This window comes from Somniosus microcephalus, unplaced genomic scaffold (assembly GCF_052327205.1).
Source record: "Somniosus microcephalus isolate GS21.2 unplaced genomic scaffold, FLI_Smic_1.0 unresolved_chr1, whole genome shotgun sequence".
NCBI classification, from domain to species: domain Eukaryota; kingdom Metazoa; phylum Chordata; class Chondrichthyes; order Squaliformes; family Somniosidae; genus Somniosus; species Somniosus microcephalus.
Window position 1 is genome coordinate 152,253,399 of NW_028225179.1, and position 22,177 is coordinate 152,275,575.

General features: G+C 45.5%; 1 protein-coding gene across 2 annotated transcripts in view; it reads left to right on the forward strand.

The window, feature by feature from the left end:
• Nucleotides 1-234: 234 nt before the first annotated feature.
• The window catches only part of LOC147096264 (butyrophilin subfamily 1 member A1-like), a 43,530-nt gene continuing 21,587 nt past the window's right edge, over nt 235-22,177 (forward strand). The window contains exons 1-3 of one of the 2 annotated variants that reach the window (XM_085975122.1): nt 235-478; nt 12,401-12,485; nt 20,398-20,745. In XM_085975122.1, coding sequence (XP_085831248.1) covers nt 12,425-12,485; nt 20,398-20,745 — 409 coding nt within the window. In that variant the 5' untranslated portion in view covers nt 235-478; nt 12,401-12,424. The remainder of the gene's footprint in view (nt 479-12,400; nt 12,486-20,397; nt 20,746-22,177) is intronic. The other variant, XM_085975121.1, reaches the window with a different exon arrangement.

Here is a 22,177-nt window from a genome sequence, read left to right on the forward strand (position 1 = left end):
AAGGCGCTGTATAAATGCAGGTCTTTCCTTTGACATCAGCTTGGGACTGGTACAGTGAAGAGAATGATGCACGGACTGAACATGGAGCTGCTGCTTTGCACTGATTCTGAACTTGAGCAAAAGACGGTCTTTCAGTTAGTTCTATAACTACATATGTACTTGTGATGTAAAACATTTACACCGAAGCACCCACCAATCCCTCGCACAGTTTCACTCTCTCGGTCCCGCCCATTATTGTATCCATTTTGTGGAATTTAAAATAACTTCCCTTTCTCCCCCGAGCGGCTGCTGTTCCTGTTGTGTGTCCATTAACTCCACATTAAAGAGAGTGGCCCGTTCTGATCCCGCTTATTACAAATTGTTCTTGTGCACAGATTACAAACTCACCGAAGATGAGCGGGGACAAGGTGCCAGCAGCAAGTTCTAGGTCAGGAGAGTCCCGGTGAGAAGGAAAGCGGCTGCTCAAAGTGTTGGACAGGTCAGTGGGCTCCGGAATATTTCACCACACCGGAAGTTGGTGAGAATCACTGGGATAAAGGGTTCACTTTCGGATTTATCATCGGGGATCAGTGAGCGTGAAACTCGCGACTCAGTCTCGCCCTACAGGCCCTTGAGGGCGGGTCCCGGGGAGAATCTTCGGTTCTTTACCTGACCAGGGGGAGCAGGCGGCCCCATTCAGGCTACATTATCTGTGGAGTTGTGAATGAACAGTGTTCAGCGCCAGTCATCAGCGAACATCCCCACTTCTGACCTGATGTTGGAGGGAAGGTCATTGATGAAGCAGCTGAAGATGGTTGGGCCTAGAACACTGCCCTGAGGAACTCTTGCGGCGATGTCCTGGGGCTGTGATGATTGACCTTCAACCACCACAACCATCTTCCTCTGTGCTCGGTATAACTCCAGCCAGTGGAGTGTATCCCCCCCACTGATTCCCATTGACTTCAATTTGACTAGGGCTCCTTGACACCACACTTGGTCAAATGTTGTCTTGATGTCAAGGGCAGTCACTCTCGCCTCACCTCTGGAATTCAGCTCCTTTGTCCATGTTGGACCAAGGCTGCAATGAGGTCAGGAGCCGAGTGGTCTTGGCAGAACCCAAACTGGGCATCAGTGAGCAGGTTTTTGGTGAGTGCCATTTGATAGCACTGTCGATGACATCCTCCATCCCTTTGCTCATGATTTGAGAGTAGACTGATGGGGTGGTAATTGGCCGGGTTGGATTTGTCCTGCTTTTTGTGGACCGGACATACCTGGGCAGTTTTCCACATTGTCGGATAGATGCCTGTGTTATAGCTATACTGGAACAGCTTGGCTAGAGGCGCAGCTAATTCTGGAGCACAAGTCTTCAGCATGATAGCCGGGATGTTGTCGGGGCCCAGAGCCTTTGCTGTATCCAGTGCGCTTTTATAGATATGTGAAGAGAAAAAAATTGGTGAAGTCAAGCGTAGGTCCCTTGCAGTCAGAATCAGGGGAATTTATAATGGGGAACAAAGAAATGGCAGACCAATTAAATATATACTTTGGTTCTGTCTCCACAAAGGAGGACACAAATAACCTCCCAGAGATGTCAGGGAACATAGGGTCTAATGAGAGGGAGGAACTGAAAGAAATCAGTATTTGTAGGGAAATCGCGTTCGGGAAATTGACGGGATTGAAGGCCGATAAATCCCCAGGGCCTGATAATCTACATCCTAGGGTACTTAAGGAAGTGGCCCTAGAAATAGTAGATGCATTGCTGGTCATCTTTCAAAATTCGATAGACTCTGGAACAGTTCCCATGGATTGGAGGGTAGCTAATGTTACCCCACTGTTCAAAAAAGGTGGTAGAGAGAAAACAGGGAATTATAGACCGGTAAGTCTGACATCGGTAGTGGGGAAAATGCTAGAGTCCATTATAAAAGATGTAATAGCAGAGCACTTGGAAAACAGTGACAGGATCGGACAAAGTCAACATGGATTTACAAAAGGTAAATCGTGCTTGATTAATCTACTGGAATTTTTTGAGGATGTAACTGGTAGAATAGATAAGGGAGAACCAGTGGATGTGGTCTATTTGGACTTTCAGAAGGCTTTTGATAAGGTCCTGCATAAGAGATTAGCGTGTAAAGTTAAGGCACATGGGATTGGGGGCAAGGTACTGACTTGGATAGAGAACTGGTTGGCAGACAGGATGCAAAGAGTTGGAATAAACGGGTCTTTTTCCAAGTGGCAGGCAGTGACAAGTGGGGTACCGCAGGGATCGGTCCTAGGACCCCAGCTATTCACAATATATATAAATGATCTAGACGAGGGAACTAGATGTAATATCTCCAAGTTTGCAGAAGACACAAAGCTGGGTGGGCGTGTGTGCTTGAGGAGGACGCCGAGAAACTCCAGTATGATTTGGACAGGTTGGGTGATTGGGCAGAAGCATGGCAGATGCAGTATAATGTGGATAAATACGAGGTTATCCACCTTGGTGGCAAAAACAGGAAGGCAGATTATTAGCTGAACGGCAATAGATTGGGAGAAGGGGAAATGCAACGAGACCTGGGTGTCCTTGTGCACCAGTCACTGAAGGTAAGCATGCAGGTGCAGCAGGCGGTTAAGAAGGCAAATGGTATGTTGGCCTTTTGTAGCGAGAGGGTTCGAGTACAGGAACAAGGATGTCTTGCTGCAGTTGTACAGGGCCTTGGTGAGACCACACCTTGAGTATTGTGTGCAGTTTTGGTCGCCTTATCTGAGGAAGGATGTTCTTGCCATGGAGGGAGTGCAGCGAAGATTCACCAAACTGATACCTGGGATGGCAGGAATGACATATGAGGAGAGATTGGGTCGATTGTGCTTATACTCGCTGGAGTTTAGAAGAATGAGAGGGGATCTCATTGAAACTTATAAAATTCTAATAGGACTAGACAGACTAGATGCAGGAAGGATGTTCCCGATGGTCGGGGAGTCCAGAACCAGGGGTCACAGTCTAAGGATAAGGGGTAAGCCATTTAGGACAGAAATGAGGAGGAATTTCTTCACCCAGAGAGTGGTGAACCTGTGGAATTCTCTACCACAGAAGGCAGTGGAGGCCAATTCATTAAATATATTCAAGAAGGAGTTAGATATATTTCTTAAGGCTAAAGGGATCAAGGGATATGGGGAGAAAGCAGGGACTGGGTAGTGAATTTGGATGATCAGCCATGATCTCATTGAATGGCGGAGCAGGCTCGAGGGGCCGAATGGCCTACTCCTGCTCCTATCTTCTATGTTTCCATGTTTTCTATGCTCAGCCTTTTCTTGCTATCACGTGGAGTGAATCGAATTGGCTGAAGACTGGCTTCTGTGATGGTGGGGACCTCAGGAGTCGGCCGATATGGATCATCCACTCGGCACTTCTGGCTGAAGATGGTTGCAAACGCTTCAGCCTTGTCTTTTGCACTCGTGCTGGGCTCCACCATCATCGAGGATGGTGATATTCATAGCGCCTCCTCCTCCCGTTAGTTGTTTAATGGTCCACCACCATTCATGACTGAATGTGGCAGGAGTCCAGGACTGCAGAGCTTTGATCTGATCCGTTGATTTTGGGATCGCTTAGCCCTGTCTATAGCATACTGCTTCCGCTTTTTAGCTTGCATGTAGCCCTGTGTTGCAGCTTCCCCAGGTTGGCACTTCATTTTTAGGTACTACTGGTGCTGCTCATGACATGCTCTTCTACACTCTTTATTGAACCAGGGTTGGTCCCCTGGCTTGATGATAATGGTAGAGTGAGGGATATGCCGGGCCATGAGGTTACAGATTGTGTTGGAATACAATTCTGCTGCTACTGATGGCCCACAGTGCCTTATGGATGCCCAGTTTTGAGCTGCTAGATCTGTTCTGAATCTATCCCATTTAGCACAGTGGTAGTGCCACACAACACGATGGAGGGTGTCCTCAGTGTGAAGACGGGACTTCATCTCCACAATGACTGTGCGGTGGTCACTGCTACCAATGCTGTCATGGACAGATGCATCTGCGACATGTCGATTGGTGAGGACGAGGTCAAGTAGGTTTTTCCCTCATGTTGGTTTTCTCACAACCTGTCACAGGCCCAGACTGGCAGTTATGTCCTTCAGGACTTGGCCAGCTCAGTCAGCAGTGGTGCTACCGAGCCACTCTTGGTGATGGACATTGAAGTCCCCCACCCAGAGTACATCCTGTGCCCTTGCTACTCTCAGTGCTTCTTCCAAGTGGTGTTCAACTTCCAAGTGGTGTTCAACATGGAGGAGTACTGATTCATCAGCTGAGGGAGGGCGGTAGGTGGTAATCAGCAGGACGTTTCCTTGCCCATGCTTGACCTGAAGCCATGAAATTTCATGGGGTCCAGTGTCAATGTTGAGGGCTCCCAGGGCCACTCCTTCCTGACTGTATACCACTGTGTGTCACCCCTGGTGGGTCTGTCCTGCTGGTGGGACAGGACATACCCAGGGATGGTGATGGAGGAGTTTGGGACATTGTCTGAAAGGTATGATTCTGTGAGTATGACTATGTCAGGCTGTTGCTCGACTAGTCTGTGGGACAGCGCTCCCAATTTTGGCACAAGCCCCCAGATGTTGGTGAGTAGGACTTTGCAGGGTCAACTGGGCTGGGTGCACCGTTGCCGTGTCCGTAGCTGGTGTCGAGGTCGATGCCGGGCGGTCTGTCTGGTTTCATTCTTATTATTGTGTTTTGCAGTGGTTTGTTACAACTGAGTGACTTGCTAGGCCATCTCAGAGGGCAGTTAAGAGTCAACCACATTGTTGTGTCTGGAGTCACATATAGGTCAGACCAGGTAAAGACGGCAGATTTCCTTCCCTAAAGGACATTAGTGAACCATTGCGGATGAAGAAGGCCATTCGGCCCATCTTAGCGCAACTATCCAGAAAGAAACCTGAATTGTTTCTTAAGTAGCCCCTGGGTTTTCACCACCACTGCCAAAGGTCCGTTCCCTCTGTGTGAAAAACTTCTGACATTACTAAAATGACTTGCATTTCTATAACGCCTTTCATGGCCTCCGGACATCCCAAAGCATTTGCAACCGATGAAGTACAGTACCTCTGAAGTGCAGTCACTGTTGTAATGTAGGAAAGGGGCTGCCAATTTGTGCACACCAAGATCGCACAAACAGCAATGAGATTAAAAAATAATACTGGAGAAATTAATGGGACTGAAAGGCAATACATCCCCTGGACCTTGGTCTGCATCCTAGGGTTTTGAAAGAGGTGGCTATAGAGATAGTGGATGCATCGGTTGTCATCTTCCAAAATTCCACTGATTCTAGAATGGTTCCCGCAGATTGGAAGGTCGCAAATTTAACCCCACTATTTAAGAAAGGAGGGAGAGAGAAAACGGGGAACTACAGACCAGTTAGCCTGACATCAGTAGTGGGGAAAATGCTAGAATCAATTATTAAAGATATGGTAACAGAGCACTTAGAAAATAATAAAAGAATTGGGCAGAGTCAACACGGGTTTATGAAAGGGAAATCATGTTTGACAAATCTGTTAGATTTTTTGAGGTTGCAACTAGCAGAATAGATAAGGGGGAACCAGTGGATGTGGTGTATTTGGATTTTCAGAAGGTATTCGATAAGGTGCCACACAAGAGGTTATTAAACAAAATTAGGACTCATAGGATTGGGGGTAATATACTAGCATTGAGTGAGGATTGATTAACGGACAGAAAACAGAGAGGAATAAACGGGTCATTTTCGAGTTGGCAGGCTGCAACTAGTGGGGTATCACAAGGATCAGTGCTTGGGCCTTACTATTCACAATCTACATCAATGATTTGGATGAGGGGAACCAAATGTAATATAGCAAAATACTGCGGATGTTGGAAATCCGAAATAACAACAGAAAATGCTGGAAAAACTCAGCAGGTCAGGCTGCCCTGCCTCCGATCCATCTTTTCTTTCCAGTTTTGAAGAAGGGTTCGACCCGAAACATCAACTCAAATTTCTGTCCACGGATGTTGCCTGACCTGCTGAGTTTTTCCAGCATTTTCTGTTGTTATTTCAAATGTAATATATCCAAGTTTGCTGATGATACAAAGCTAGTTTGGAATGTAAGTTGTGAGGAGGATGCAAAGAGGCTTCAAGGGGATATGGACAGGCTAAGTGAATGGGCAAGAACATGGCAAATGGAATATAACGTGTAGAAATGTGAAGTTGTCCACTTTGGTAGGAAAAATAGAAAAGCAGAGTATTTTTTAAATGGTGAGAGATTGGGAAATGTTGGTGTTCAGAGGGACCTGGGTGTCCTTGTACAAGAATCACTGAAAGTTAACATGCAGGTACAGCAAGCAATTAAAAAAGTAAATGGTATGTTGGCCTTTACTCTTATACTGCAATAAAGATGTCTTACTGCAATTATATAGGGCCCTGGTGAGACCATATTGTGTACAGTTTTGGTCTCCTTATCTAAGGAAGGACATACTTGCCACAGAGGGAGTGCAATGAAGGTTCACCAGACTGGTTCCTGGGATGGGGGGGATTGTCCTATGAGGAGAGGTTGAGTAGACTGGGCCTATATTCTCTGGAGTTTAGAAGAATGAGAGGTGATCTCATTGAAACATACAAAATTCTTACAGGGCTTGACAAGGTAGATGCAGGGAGGATGTTTCCCCTGGCTGGGGAGTCTAGAACTAGGGGTCACAGGCTCAGAATAAGGGGCGGCCATTTAGGACTGAGATGAGGAGAAATTTCTTCACTCAGAGGGTGGTGAATCTTTGGAATTCTCTACCCCAGAGGGCTGTGGAGGCTCAGTCGTTGAGTATATTCAAGATAGAGATCAATAGATTTTTGAATATTAAGAGAATCAAGGGATATGGGGATAGTGCAGGAAAGTGGAGTTGAGGTAGAAGATCAGCCATGATCATCTTGAATGGCGGAGCAGGCTCGAGGGGCCTAATGGCCTACTCCTGCTCCTATTTTTTATGTTCTAAGTAAATAAACAAAAGATGAGTCTAGCAGAGGTGTAAATGGGAATAGCAGAATCATCAACAACTGCCATCTGAAAAAATGGAGGCAGAGGTTCTGATCTGAAATTGTTGAACTCAATGTTGAGTCCGGAAGGCTGTAAAGTGCCTAATTGAAAGATGAGGTGCTGTTCCTGGAGCTTACGTTGAGCTTCATTGGAACAGTATAGGAGGTCAGAGAGGTCTGAGTAGGAGTGGAGCGGAGAATTAAAGTGACAGGCAACCGGAAGCTTGGGGTTGTGCTTGCGGACTGAACGGAGGTGTTCCACAAAGCAGTCACCCAATCTGCGTTTGGTGTCTCCAATGTAGAGGAGACTGCATTGTGAGCAGCAAATACAGTATATTAAATTGCAAGAAGTACGAGTATTTGCTGTTTCACCTGGAAGGATTGTTTGGGGCCCTGGATGGTGGGAAGTAAAAAGGCAGGTGTTGCATCTCCTGCTCTTGCATGGGAAGGTGTTTGGGGTGATTCAGGAGTGGACCAGGGTGTCACAGAGGGAGCAGTCCCTTCCGAATGCTGAAAGAGGAGGGGAGGGGAAGATGTGTTTGGTGGTGGGATCACACTGGAGGTGGCAGAAATGGTGGAGGATGTGGAGGCTGGTTGGGTGGAAGATGAGGACAAGGGCAACCCTATCGTGGCTCTGGGAGGGAAGGAGGGGAAGGGGTGGGAAATGGAACAGGCACAGTCGAGAGCCCTGTCAATCACGGTGGAGGGGTTTAAGGAAGACATATCGGAAGCATTGGTATGGAAGGTGGCGTCGTCAGAACAGATGCAAAGGAGACGGAGAAACTGGGAGAATGGAATAGAGACCCTACAGGAAGAGGGTTGGGAGGAAGTGTAATCAAGGTAGCTGTGGGAGCCAGTGGGCTTATCGTGGAGAACCGTTAACAATATCAGCTAATATGGGAGCCAGGAAGGGAAGTTTGGTGATCAGCAGTTTAGTGGGACTAGGGTCGAGGGAGCGGGAGGTGGGTCTCTTAGACAAGAAGAGCTTGGAGAGGGCATGAGGGGAGATGGGGGAGAAACTAGAGAAAGATGCAAGTTCAAGTCTAGGGCAGGGGAGAACCTCAGAGGAAGTTTGGCCTGGTGGGCTAGGGGAAGGAGGGAAACAGCAGAGGCAGCTAATGGAATGGTGTCAATTTTAGTGACAAAGAAGTCCATGAGCTCCTTGCACTTGTTGACGGAGGAGATAGGGAAGAGGGGTTTAAGGAGATGGTTTGCAGTAGAGAAAAGAAGCCGAGGGTTATCTTTACATTCCAGGATGATTCTGGAATAGTGAGTAGTTTTGGCAGGCGAGAGCAGGACCTGATATTGCTTTATGTGGTTCAGCCAGATCTGGCAGTGAATGGCTAAACCAGTTGTCTGGCATATCCGTTCAAGTCTGCGTCCTTTGGACTTAAGGGAGCGGAGATGAGGGCCGTACTGGTGGAGCGGCTAGGGTGTGAGAGAGTAATTGTTTTAATAGGGACGAGGGCATCAAAGCTGTAGGCGAGGGTGTGGTTGAACTGATCGGTAGCTGCAGAAATGTCGTGGTGAATGGAGGGCCAAAGGGTAGACAGTTGGGATTTCATAAGTGCAGTTGTAAGAGAGTTGGGAGAGAGTTTTTTTCAGGTGCATACACAGAAGGAAGTAGGGTTGGGAGGGGGAAGGGGCAGGTGGGTGAAGAGCGATACAAGGAAATGATTAGAGATGGCCTTAACTGTGATTGACATGATGGGACTAGTGAGGCCACGTGAGATGGAGGGAGCGATTAATTGAGGATAGGAGGGCAGAGAACTCGGAGGAGAGAGAGCATGACGAATTGAGATGGAGGTTGAAATCACCAAGGATGAGAAGTCGCACGGTGCAGAGGCTGTGAAGATATCTCAGTGAGAGAACTTTAATGGCACTTGGGTGGGCGGTAGAGAATAACAACAAAAACCCAAAGCAAACTCAATTGCTACTTGGCCCTAAACAGACAATACAACATGGCTGATTACCTGACCATGGTAAAGGATAGCAAACTGAGAAAAACTTTGACAATGTACAGACTTAGTGAACATAACCTGGCGATCGCAAAAGGTAGACACAGGCAGACCTGGCTACCAAGAGAGGACAGGATATGCTCTCGCTGCAGTCAGGGAGTGGTGGAGACAGAGATGCACTTCCTCACAGCTTGTAGAAAATATCAGGGCATAAGGGAGAATTTCTACCCAAAATTCACAAAAATATGCCCGGAATTCAGAAATTTGAATGGCGACCAAAAACTCCCATACCTACGAGGGGAAGAGAGAAATTGTGTAACACTAGCGGCACACTATGTTACAGCTTGCCATAAACAGAGGGACAACCACTAAATATAAGAAAAGAGTATATATAAATTATATGAAAGTATATTTATACACTCAGGGATATATCTGTTTATACACTGTATGGATAGATCTGTATTTTTGTGAACAAACATGAATGTTTTTCGATGCTTTGGCAACATAAGATGTAACTTGTCATGCCAATAAAGCGATTTGAATTGAATTGAATTGAATTGAATGAAGATTTTAAATGAGAAATGAGAGGGGTGGAACAAGGTGAGATGCTCAAAGGAGGAAGTAGTGCCAGAGGAGTAGGGGATAGACCAAGGTGTGATTTGGTGATGAGGGCCACACCGTCATCTCGCTGGTCCAAGCGGGGCAAGTGGTGGTAGGTATAGCCAGGTGGGGAGGCTTCATTTGGGGGAAGGTGTCATCACTCCTCAGCCAGGATTCCGTCAGGGACATGATGTTGATGCAATCATCCACAATAAGCTCATGGATGGCAAGAGCCTTGTTCACAAGTGAATGGACATTCTGGAGGGAGATGCGGAGGGGGGGTGATGATAGCTGATCTGCTGGCACAGTCCACAGGGTCAGCACTGGGAGGGGTGAGTTGGACGTGGAGGAGATTAGCAAGATTAGCCCCCAGCGAGCCCGCTGGGTGCAACGGTTGGCGAGAGAGTCGGATGGGACAGTTGGGGTTGCTGCTCGTGAGGAGGCAGTGACGAGTGCCTCGATGGGATCTTCGGAGGATGTCAAGAGAGGCACAGAGGGAAGCTGCAGGCTTATCCAAGAGGGAGTTGAGCCTGGGATGGCGGCAGGAGAGTAGGAAGGTCGAGGAGTAATGAAGGGTTGGGGTAGGGATTTGGGAGAGCAGAGTAGCTGAAAGGTGAGAAATGAAAGTAGGCGAGGGGAGAGGGGAGAGGGGTCTAGGAGGGCTAAAGGGGAAAAAAAAATGGGGATAAAAAGGGGAAATAGGAGTGATGGGCTCAGGTGTGGAGCAGCAACCAAAATACGCACGCGAATGGACACCAGGAAAACTCAAGTTACTAACAATTATTAGGATAGATATATCCTGGTAGTAAATGGGGAATAGAGAGGAGATAATAGGAGGGAGTCCAGAGTTAAAATCGGCGGTCCTGTGGTGGGATAAGGTTGACGTAGGTAGGGTGGGGCTGGCATGGAGCATCGAGAAACTATTGTCCATGTTCGGAGACAAGTGTGGTGGGTGAGTGAAGTCCAGAAGCTATTTGAAGGGTAGAATATTGGAGGACGCACTGATGGAGGTATTTCCGTGGGAATAAAGATCCCGGAGGTGTGCAGAATCGGTTGCAGGGCAGAAAAAAAATCTATGGCGAAGTTGGAAGTTACCGTAAGATCCAGAAGTGGTGGAGAAATGTACTTCGGCCCAGGAGTGTGAATCTCTGGCCAGGAACCAGACTGTGTAGATGAAGCGGAAAAAAACAGTCGGCCAGTCACAGGTACAGCAGGGAACAGCAGCGATGAGGGAAGGGCTGTAAGCTGAGCAAAGTTACTTTGACACAGAGACACAGCAGCTGTGTCTTACGGTGTAGTCCACGATAATCCAGTGCAGAAGCATAGTCTTGATGTCCAGGAATTTGGAAGCCAAATTTCAGAAAAGATCCAGTGCTCACTGAGGAAAGCACAGAGCAGGCATGGTCTGGGGATGAGGAGTAGCGGATTAAACTAGCAGTTAACTTGCAGTTAGGGCTAAAATGTACTCGCTATTAAAGCCTGGGGAACTTAAACAGTAGAAGAGAGGAGATTGGAGGAGAAAGGGCAGTGGATGACAGTGGATGACCAAGGATAGAGGTGCACAGTAAGGAGCTCCTGAGGGAGCTGACTGCCAGGAGCCATCTTCAGCTGCATCCATGTTGTTGTTGTTATAAAATTTAAGTTGCCATTTGTTAAATTCTTATACATGGAGGTTTAATTTGAAAACCAGCTAGTCCTGTGATGCTGATCCAACCATAATGCCGTGAAGAATGGAGTGGAATGGACCATTTTCATCAAGCTCACTAGTCTGCGTGGCTTTAGTGTGTACTGAGGTCAGAAGCAAGTGAACGGTTTTCTCCATTAGATGGGCTGCAACATTCCATCACTGGGTAGTTGAAGGCTTTGTCGAACACTGAATTAGGCAACAAATAGGGCAGAACTTGCTTGAGAAATCCTATTCTTCTACTGTCCCACTGCCATTGCCACTTGTTTGTTGCAGTGCCAATCAGATGTAGTTACTTCTTGCCCCATAATCAGCATTTCTGTTACAATAACATCATGTTTTACAGTGAACGTACATTTTGCGAACACATGGTTCTGTTTTCCTCTCCCTGTCTGTACTTTTCATTCCTAATCAACGATCAGGGTTTTTTCCATCAATTTTCTCCCTTCCCTTGTTGTGATGTAGTTGTACAGGTGGCAGTCACCCTCTGGCATCTCACCGAAATGGCCATTATTTACGTGTAATCCTTGACTGCGAATGTCAGCAAGCTATTTGTTTGTGCAGACATCACAGCCATATCTGGTCGTCTTCTCACCCAGAGTCCACAAGTGCACTTCCAGCATAAAGATATTGATCAGGAATGGAAACATTGGCTGGTTTTCCACTCACTATTGTAGGACTAGTGAAGCCAACTGTGGTGTTACACTCACAATCCTGGCTGAGATTAGACAACACATTACAGGCCACGGATCCAGGTCTGTGTGCTCACTGGATAAACTTGCTGAGCCGCCACAGAGCTGACCTTGGTGTTGAATGTTGAGAACATGTGTACTCATGCAGTAATATTAGACCAGTATTAGAGTACAAGAGAAGCAATAATAGCAGCAGCTCATTATAACATTCTTCAGCTTCCCTCTCACTGTGGTAGGCATATTGGTGAGGTGGGTGGTGAGATACATTGTGTATGAGGAAGGGAGGACTAGGTTTACATGGAGCAAGGGAGATGGGGAATGAACAATCAGGGCTTATTGATCTTAAATGGTTTGCACCTCTGCTGAAAAAGCAGAGAGGAATTTCAGAGCTTGCATTCATCATTCGTACACTAGCATCTGACAGCTTAATTTCAGAGCCACTGATTATTTTATTAATATCGCTTCAAAAAGGATAACAAGGATTTTCTTTTAGGTAACCAATCAATTCTTTACAAAGATGAAAAGAAGATGCTTCAGTATTTTGTTCCTACTCTGTATTCTTCAAACTGCAATACCAGGTAAGAAATTGAATTTTTATGGTAAATCTTACTGATGTCTTATTTTTATACTGGTCATATTTACCAGTGTAACCAAATTAGAGCACAACAGTTTTAGGGAACAGGAAAGGATCATTAGACCCAAAGAAACTCATCCTCTTGAAACTAGTCCAGGAGATCAATCTGGCCCTGAATTCCCTGAAGTACCTACTTTTTGTTAGAGGTGATGTCCGCTCCAACCAGAAACCAGTCCAGCTCACCCTTGAAGGAATTCAGCGAATCACTGTCCACTGCACGAGCCAGCAGCCTGTTCCTGATGTGTATTATTTGTGAGCAGGAGGATGGTGGCAATGCACTTATAAATTTTCTGGTGAGTAGTGCTGTGCACCATGCTCGTAAGGAGCTGTCTGTCTAGTGAGTACTCACACTCATGTTTGTCAATTTTCTAATGGCGAACTAGTGACTGCCCTCCTTAAAGAAAATCAATAAAGTGTGTATACAGAAGTTCTTTGTTCAGAATTAGGAGATGAATTGAGGAACATCGTTAACATGAAGATCAGTGAGTTCAACGCCTCAACCTTCCGCATCATCAAAATAATCTCCATGGAATAACGACAAAGTAGCTTAACGCACTGCTTCTCCTGTCTGGGAGTCACTTCCTCAGCCAGTGCCACAACCTGAACCGCCTCTCACAAGATCACAAGACAATTACAGATGAGGAAGACCATTTGGCCCATCTTAATTTATCAATCTAGACAGTCCTCCCCTGCCCCATTTCAGCATCCATTATTTGCCTCCACTACTCTTCCTGAAAGTCCATTCCATATCTTGACTGTTATTTTGTGTGAAGAATTTCCGAATAGCAGCCTTAGATTTATCTTTGACTAGTTTGAACCTGTTGTCCCCTTGTCCCATTCTAGCAATTTAATTTAAAATAGTGTTCCGGATTTACCTTTCCCATTCCCTTAACTACCATATGTATATACCTCTTGGATGCCTCCAACCTAGGTGAAAAAGCCCAAGTTCCTCCAGTCTTTCCTCGTAACACAGGCCTTTGGCATTAGGGAGGATCAGCTTTGTGTCTCTTTCTCTCCAGCACTTCAACGTCTCCCTTGTGCCTCAGTGACCAGAATTGAACACAGCACTCAAAAGTGTGATTTTTGCCCAGAGTTTGGTTCTGACTTCTATTCTACTATTTTGATTAAGATGTTTAACATTTTATCGGCTCTGTCGATTGTTGCTCTGCATTGACTGGACACGATGAGCATTAAGTCTACCAAGATCTCTTTCAACATCGTGCTTAGCTATCTTGTGGAGAAATGTGAATACTGAATGGATGAGACTGCCATTAAGTTATAGGAAATCCCCCACCCCCAGTACAATTTGGAGTTTTCATACTTTTAGAAACCACCAGGGTTCGATTTCAGATTTTTCTTGTGAGAAATATAAAGGAATTTTCAAATTCCAAATGAAGATTTAATTGATGATTCTCTCTCTCTCTCTCCTCTCTCTCTCTCTCCTCTCTCTCTCTCTCTCTCTCTCTCTCTCCCCTCTCTCTCTCTCTCTCTCCCTCTCTCCCTCCCTCCCTCCCTCTCTCTCTCTCTCTCTCCATGTTTCCTTCTCCACCCCCCCCCCCCCCCCACCCTTTGTCAAGAAAAAAATGTAACTGAAAGAAAGATTTGCATTTATACACAGCGCCTTTCTCAACCTCGGGACGCCCCCAAAGCGCTTTACAGCCAATTAATTACTTTTGAAGTGTAGTCACTGTTATAATGTAGGAGCAGCAAATTTGCACACAGCAATCAATGTGACACCCACAAACACCAATGTGATAATGACCAGCTAATCTGTTTTATAGTGATTTTGGTTAAAGGATAAATATTGACCAGGACACTGGGGGAGAACTAGAAAGAAAGACTTGCATTTATATAGCACCTTTCATAACCTTGGGACACCCCAAAGTGCTGTACACCCAATGAAGTACTTTTAAGGTATAAATATTGGCCAGGACACCAGGGATAACTCCCCTCCTCCTCTTCGAAATAGTGTCATGGGATCTTTTACATCCACCTTAGATAGCAGATGTGGCCTCGGTTTAACATCTCATCCGAAAGACGCCACCTCAGTACTGCACTGGAGTGTTAGCCTAGATTTCTGTGCTCAAGTCTCACAACCTTCTGACTCCGAGGCGAGAGTGCTGCCCACTGAGCCAGGGCTGACATTGCTCTTCTTCGGAATAGTGGCCATGGGATCTTTTCATGTCAATCTAATGAGGCCATATGGGTAGAACTTAAAAACAAAAAGGGGGCAAGCACTTTGCTGGGAGTGTACTATAGGCCCCCAAACAGTCAGGGGGAGATAGAGGAACAGATATGTAGGCAAATCTCAGAAAAATGTGCAAATAATAGGGTCATAATAGTGGGGGATTTCAACTTCCCCAATATTAACTGGGATAGTCAGAGTGTGAAAGGCTTAGAGGGTGCAGAATTCTTAAAGTGCATCCAGGAGAGCTTTTTGAGCCAGCATGTAGAAAGTCCTACAAGAGAGGGGGCGGTACTGGACCAAATTCTAGGGAATGTGGCCGGCCAAGTGGAAGAAGTGTTAGTAGGTGAGCACTTTGGTGACAGTGACCATAATTCGGTGAGATTTAAGGTAGTCATGGAAAAGGACAGAGATGGACCGGAAATAAAGGTTCTAAATTGGGGAAAGGCCGATTTTAATAAGATAAGGCAGGATCTGGCCAAAGTGGACTGGGATCAGCTACTTGTAGGAAAATCCACATCGGAGCAATGGGAGTCTTTCAGAAAGGAAATTGAGAGAGTACAATGGCAACATGTTCCCGTAATGGTCAAGGGTGGGACCAACAAGCCCAGGGAACCTTGGATGTCAAGGGATATACGAGAATGGATTAGGAAAAAAAGGGGGGCTTTTGGCAGATACAAAGGGCTAAAGACAGAGGAAGCCCTAGAGGAGTATAAAAAGTGCAGGGGGATACTTAAAAAAGAAATTAGGAAAGCGAGGAGGGGCCATGAAATAACACTGGCGAGCAAAATAAAGGAAAATCCTATGGTGTTTTATAAGTATATTAAGGGCAAGAGGATAACTAGGGAAAGTGTAGGGCCCATTAGGGACCAAAGTGGCAATCTGTGTGTGGAGCCAGAAGATGTAGGTGGGGTTTTAAATGAATTTTTTTGCATCTGTGTTCACTATGGAGAAGGACGATGTAGACATAGAAATCGGGCAGGGGGACTGTGATATACTTGAACATATTAGCATCGAGAGGGAGGAGGTACTAGCGGTTTTAGCAGGCTTAAAAGTGGATAAATCCCCAGGCCCGGACGAGATGTATCCCAGGCTGCTGTGTGAGGCAAAGGAGGAGATTGCAGGGGCTCTGACACACATTTTCAAAACCTCTCTGGCCACGGGGGATGTGCCAGAGGACTGGAGAACAGCTAACGTAGTACCACTATTCAAGAAGGGTAGTAGGGATAAACCAGGGAATTACAGACCAGTGAGCCTAACATCAGTGGTAGGGAAATTATTGGAAAAAATTCTGAGGGACAGAATTAGTCTCCATTTGGAGAGGCAAGGATTAATCAGGGATAGTCAGCATGGCTTTGTCAAGGGAAGATCATGTCTGACCAATTTGATTGAATTTTTCGAGGGGGTGACTAGGTGTGTGGATGAGGGTAGTGCAGTGGATGTGGTATACATGGATTTCAGTAAGGCTTTCGATGAAGTCCCGCACAGGAGACTGGTCAAGAAGGTAAGAGCCCATGGGATCCAGGGTGCCTTGGATCCAAAACTGGCTTAGTGGCAGAAGGCAGAGGGTGATGGTCGAAGGTTGTTTTTGTGACTGGAAGCCTGTGTCCAGTGGGGTACCGCAGGGATCGGTGCTGGGTCCCTTGCTGTTTGTGGTCTACATTAATGATTTGGATGTGAATGTAAAAGGTATGATCAGTAAGTTCGCAGATGACACGAAAATTGGTGGGGTGGTAAATAGCGAGGAGGGTAGCCTCAGTCTGCAGGACGATATAGATGGGCTGGTCAGATGGGCGGAACAGTGGCAAATGGAATTTAACCCTGAAAAGTGTGAGGTGATGCATTTTGGAGGGACTAACAAGGCAAGGGAATACACAATGAATGGTAAGACCCTGGGAAAGACAGAGGATCAGAGGGACCTTGGTGTGCATGTACATAGATCCCTGAGGCAGCAGAACAGGTGGATAAGGTGGTTAAAAAGGCATATGGGATACTTGCCTTCATTAGCCGAGGCATAGAATATAAGAGCAGGGAGGTTATGATGGAGCTGTACAAAACGCTGGTTAGGCCACAGCTGGAATACTGTGTGCAGTTCTGGTCGCCACACTATAGGAAGGATGTGATTGCTTTGGAGAGGGTGCAGAGGAGATTTACCAGGATGTTACCTGGGCTGGAGCGCTTCAGCTATGAAGAAAGACTGGACAGGCTGGGGTTGTTTTCCTTGGAGCAGAGAAGGCTGAGGGGGGAACCTGATTGAGGTGTACAAAATTATGAGGGGCATAGATAGGGTAGATAGAAAGGAACTTCTTCCCTTAGTAGAGGGGCCAATAACAAGGGGGCATAGATTCAAGGTAAGTGGCAGGAGGTTTAGAGGGGATTTGAGGAAGAACTTTTTCACCCAGAGGGTGGTTGGAATCTGGAACTCGCTGCCTGAAAGGGTGGTAGAGGCAGGAACCCTCACAACATTCAAGAAGCATTTGGATGAGCACTTAAAATGCCATAGCATAAAAGGCTACGGACCAAATGCTGGAAAATGGGATTAGATTAGATGGGGCTTGATGGCCGGCGCGGATGCGATGGGCCCAAGGGCCTCTTTCTGTGCTGTATAACGCTATGGCAGATGGGGTGTCGGTGTAACGTCTCATCTGAAAGACAGACTACCACTGCACCCCTCCACTCTCAGTAAGAATCTGAGATGGATGGTCGGAATGTCCCTTTTTCACTCCTGCCTTTTTTACATACTGGCTTTGAAATTCTGCAGGTTCTCTCAGTCTCCTGCTGTAACTTTGGCAGGAAACTGGTGGAATTCCCAGTGCAATGGCAGGAACAATCATTTACACTGTTTCTCTAGACATTCCACCAATCTCATGCCAAAGCAGTCATCATGGGTGACTTTAATCTACATATAGATTGGGCTAACCAAAATTCGTAACAATACTGTGGAGGAGAAATTCCTGGAGTGTTTACGGGATGGTTTCCTGGACCAATATGTTGAGGAACCAACCAGAGATCAGGCCATCTTAGACTGGGTATTATGTAACGAGAAAGGATTAATTAGCAATCTTGTTGTACAAGGCCCCTTGGGTCGGAGTGATCATAATATGATCGAATTCTTTATTAAGATGGAGAATGAAGTTGTTGACACAGAGACTAGGGTCCTGAATTTAAATAAAGGAAACTACGATGGTCTGAGGCGCGAGTTGGGTAGGATTGATTGGGGAATGTCACTCAAAGGGTTGACGGTGGATAGGCAATGGCAAACATTCAAAGACCGCATGAATGAACTACAGAAGTTGTTCATCCCAGTTTGGCATAAAAATAAAACAGAAATGGTAACTCAACCGTGGCTAACAAGGGAAATTAGGGATAGCATAAGATCCAAGGAGAGGACATATAAATTGGCCAGAAAAAGCAGTAAACCTGAGGATTGGGAGCAGTTTAGGATTCAACAAAGGAGGACAAAGGGATTAATTAAGAAGGGGAAAATAGAATATGAGAGTAAGCTTGCAGGGAACATAAAACTGACTGTAAAAGCTTTTATAGATATGTGAAGAGAAAGAGATTGGTGAAGTCAAGCATAGGTCTCTTGCAGTCAGAATCAGGGGAATTTATAATGGGGAACAAAGAAATGGCAGACCAATTAAATACATATTTTAGTTCTGTCTTCACAAAGGAGGACACAAATAACCTCCCCGAGATGTCGGGGAACATAGGGTCTGATGAAAGGGAGGAACTGAAAGAAATCAGTATTTGTAGGGAAATGGTGTTAGGGAAATTGATGGGATTCAAGGCCGATAAATCCCCAGGGCCTGATAATCTACATCCTAGGGTACTTAAGGAAGTGGCCCTAGAAATAGTAGATGCATTGCTGATGATCTTCCAACATTCGATGGAATCTGGAACAGTACCCATGGATTGGAGGGTAGCTAATGTACCCCACTATTCAAAAAAGGTGGTAGGGAGAAAACGGGGAATTACAGACCGGTAAGCCTGACATCGGTAGTGGGGAAAATGCTAGAGTCCATTATAAAAGTTGTAATAGCAGAGCACTTGGAAAACTGTGACAGGATCGGACAAAGTCAACATAGATTTACAAAAGGTAAATCGTGTTTGATTAATCTGCTGGAAATTTTTGAGGATGTAACTGGTAAAATAGATAAGGGAGAACCAGTGGATGTGGTGTATTTGGACTTTCAGAAGGCTTTCGATAAGGTCCCGCATAAGAGATTAGCGTGTAAAGTTAAGGCACATGGGATTGGGGGCAAGGTATTGACTTGGATAGAGAACTGGTTGGCAGACAGAAAGCAAAGAGTTGGAATAAACAGGTCTTTTTCTGAGTGGCAGGCAGTGACGAGTGGGGTACCGCAGGGATTGGTCCTTGGACCCCAGCTATTCACAATATATATTAATGATCTAGACAAGGGAACTAGATGTAATATCTCCAAATTTGCAGACGACACAATGCTGGGTGGGCGTGTGTGCGATGAGGAGGATGCCGAGAAACTCCAGTATGATTTGGACAAGTTGGGTGATTGGGCAGAAGCATGGCAGATGCAGTATAATGTGGATAAATGTGAGGTTATCCACTTTGGTGGCAAAAACAGGAACGCAGATTATTATCTGAATGGCAATGGATTGGGAGAAGGGGGAAGTGTAACGAGACCTGGGCGTCCTTGTGCACCAGTCGCTGAAGGTAAGCATGCAGGTGCAGCAGGCGGTTAAGAAGGCAAATGGTATGTTGGCCTTCGTAGCGAGAGGGTTTGAGTACAGGAACAAGGATGTCTTGCTGCAGTTGTACAGGGCCTTGGTGAGACCACATCTTGAGTATTGTGTGCAGTTTTGGTCGCCTTATCTGAGGAAGGATGTTCTTGCCATGGAAAGAGTTCAGCGAAGATTCACCAGACTGATACCTGGGATGGCAGGAATGACGTACGAGGAGAGATTGGGTTGATTGGGCTTGTACTCGCTGGAGTTTAGAAGAATGAGAGGGGATCTCATTGAAACTTATAAAATTCTGACAGGACTGGACAGACTAGATGCAGGAAGAATGTTCCCGATGGTTGGGGAGTCCAGAACCAGGCATCACAGTCTAAGGATAAGGGGTAGGCCATTTAGGACAGAAATGAGGAGGAATTTCTTCACCCAGAGAGTGGTGAACCTGTGGAATTCTCTACCACAGAAGGCAGTGGAGGCCAATTCATTAAATATATTCAAGAAGGAGTTAGATATATTTCTTAAGGCTAAAGGGATCAAAGGGTTTGGGGAGAAAGCAGGGACTGGGTACTGAATTTGGATGATCAGCCATGATCGCATTGAATGGCGGAGCAGGCTCGAAGGGCCGAATGGCCTACTCCTGCTCCTATCTTCTATGTTTCTATGTAAAGCTATGGCTGAAGACTAGGGTGCAAGGCTGGTGGAATCTTAAGGTCGTTGTATTTACTGTGCAAGTAAGTACTTGTGTAAACAATACACCATGTAATAGTTATAATTGTTATAATGTATCTTCCCTTTGCAGTTAATGTAAAGTTATTTCTTAGAGAAATGGTTTTTAAAAGATTAACTTCAAAAAAGAAATTTCAGTTATGTTTCACTAAATATTTTTGAAGATGTTGCAACTAAAATATTTCTGTGGTAAGACTGCTGACTTTGCTGAAATGTTATATTTTACCAGAAAAGTTTCATGTCTTTGGACCAGAACGTCCCATCATAGTCGCTGTAGATGAAGATGTTGTATTACAGTGCCAAGTGGAACCAGGTACATCCCTGCACAGTCTGGAGGTTCGATGGTTTAAGTCCGACTTTACTTCGCCAGTACATTTATACACCGGTGGACAGGATCGACCTGATGTGCAGGACAAAGCTTATCAAGGGAGGACAGAACTTTTTAAAGATGAGTTTCCCCGTGGAAATGCCTCTCTCAAACTGAGGAAGATAAAAGCATCAGATGAAGGGAGATACACGTGTTTCATTGACTCCAAATCATACTATGAGGAAGCAGTGATAAATCTGAAAGTTGGAGGTTAGTCTGCTTAGTTACAATATTCAAAATGGCAATTAAAAAAAAATCATTAAATAAGAAGTAGCAAGCTCAGAGCCCCTGGCAAACCAAAAACCACAGAGACTTAGCAAAAATTAAAGACGTTTGTTAATAAATCATCGAGTGCTATCTTTTGTATCACAGCCTGGAAATCTGTGCATGTGTTCAATGAAAATTATTCAGTTGTGCCATTCACAGTGTAAACACTTTTCAATATATTTGATTTTTTTTCTTCACAGAAAGGATTTAGGAATGAGTTATGTTTAAGTGTTATTTTAAAACAGTGCACTTGCACAGGTTTGCAGAAAAATCCCCAGGCTCCAGGCATACAACATGTACATTAAAACTAGTTGAGCCAGTTTGTGGAATTTTATCTGTTTCAAATGAAGACAGTGAGTGCTAATTGATTCATCCCAGTCCATCAAGCCAGGATGACCTCTCTTTATTTTGAGAATACTAGGAGAACTATACTTTAAATGCACGCTCCAAGGGGCAAGGAGAGGCAGTGGGTTTAACAGACGAATCACCAAATTGGAAAAGGTCAGAGGGACAGCCCTCCCATGTACTGGGAACACCGTGGGAAAAATGACAGAGACATTTGGGCAGCCAGCTCAATCTGGGGGGAAAGTCCGGCCTAAATTGGGGAAACTTGCTCATTTCAAACCCAGAGCCATTCAGAAACAGAAAGCTGATCAGGAAAAGTTAAGTAATAGTTTGGCATTTTTTTTGTAGTTAATTAAATCAAGGTCAGATTTGATTACAACTGTTACTCTGTACAGTCACTTGCAGTCTGTAAGTGAAAGCACCTTAATGATTTATCACTGGCTTCGTCTCACGAAAGTCATAGTCATAACGGCACAGAAGGAGGCTATTTGGCCCATCGAGTCTGTGCCATTCAATATGATCATGGCTGATCCTCTATTTCAATACCATATTCCCGCTCTCTCCCCATACCCCTTGATGCCTTTTGTGTCTAGAAATCTATCTAGCTCCTTCTTACATATATTCAGTGGCTTAGCTTCCGCAACCTTCTGTGGTAGAGAATTCCACAGGTTCACCACCCTCTGAGTGAAGAAATTTCTCCTCATCTCAGTCCTAAATGTCCTACCCCATATCTTGAGACTGTGACCCCTCATTCTAGACCTCCCAGCCAGGGGAAACATCCTTCCTGCATCCAGTCTGTCTAGCCCTGTCAGAATTTTATACGTTTCAATGAGATCCCCTCTCATTCTTCTAAACTCTAGTGAATACAGGCCTAGCCAACCCAGTCTCTCCTCATACGACAGTCCTGCCATCCCAGGAATCAGTCTGGTGAACCTTCACTGCACTCCCTCTATGGCAAGTGTATCCTTTCTTAGGTAAGGAGACCAAAACTGCACACAGTACTCCAGGTGTGGTCTCACCAAGCCCCTGT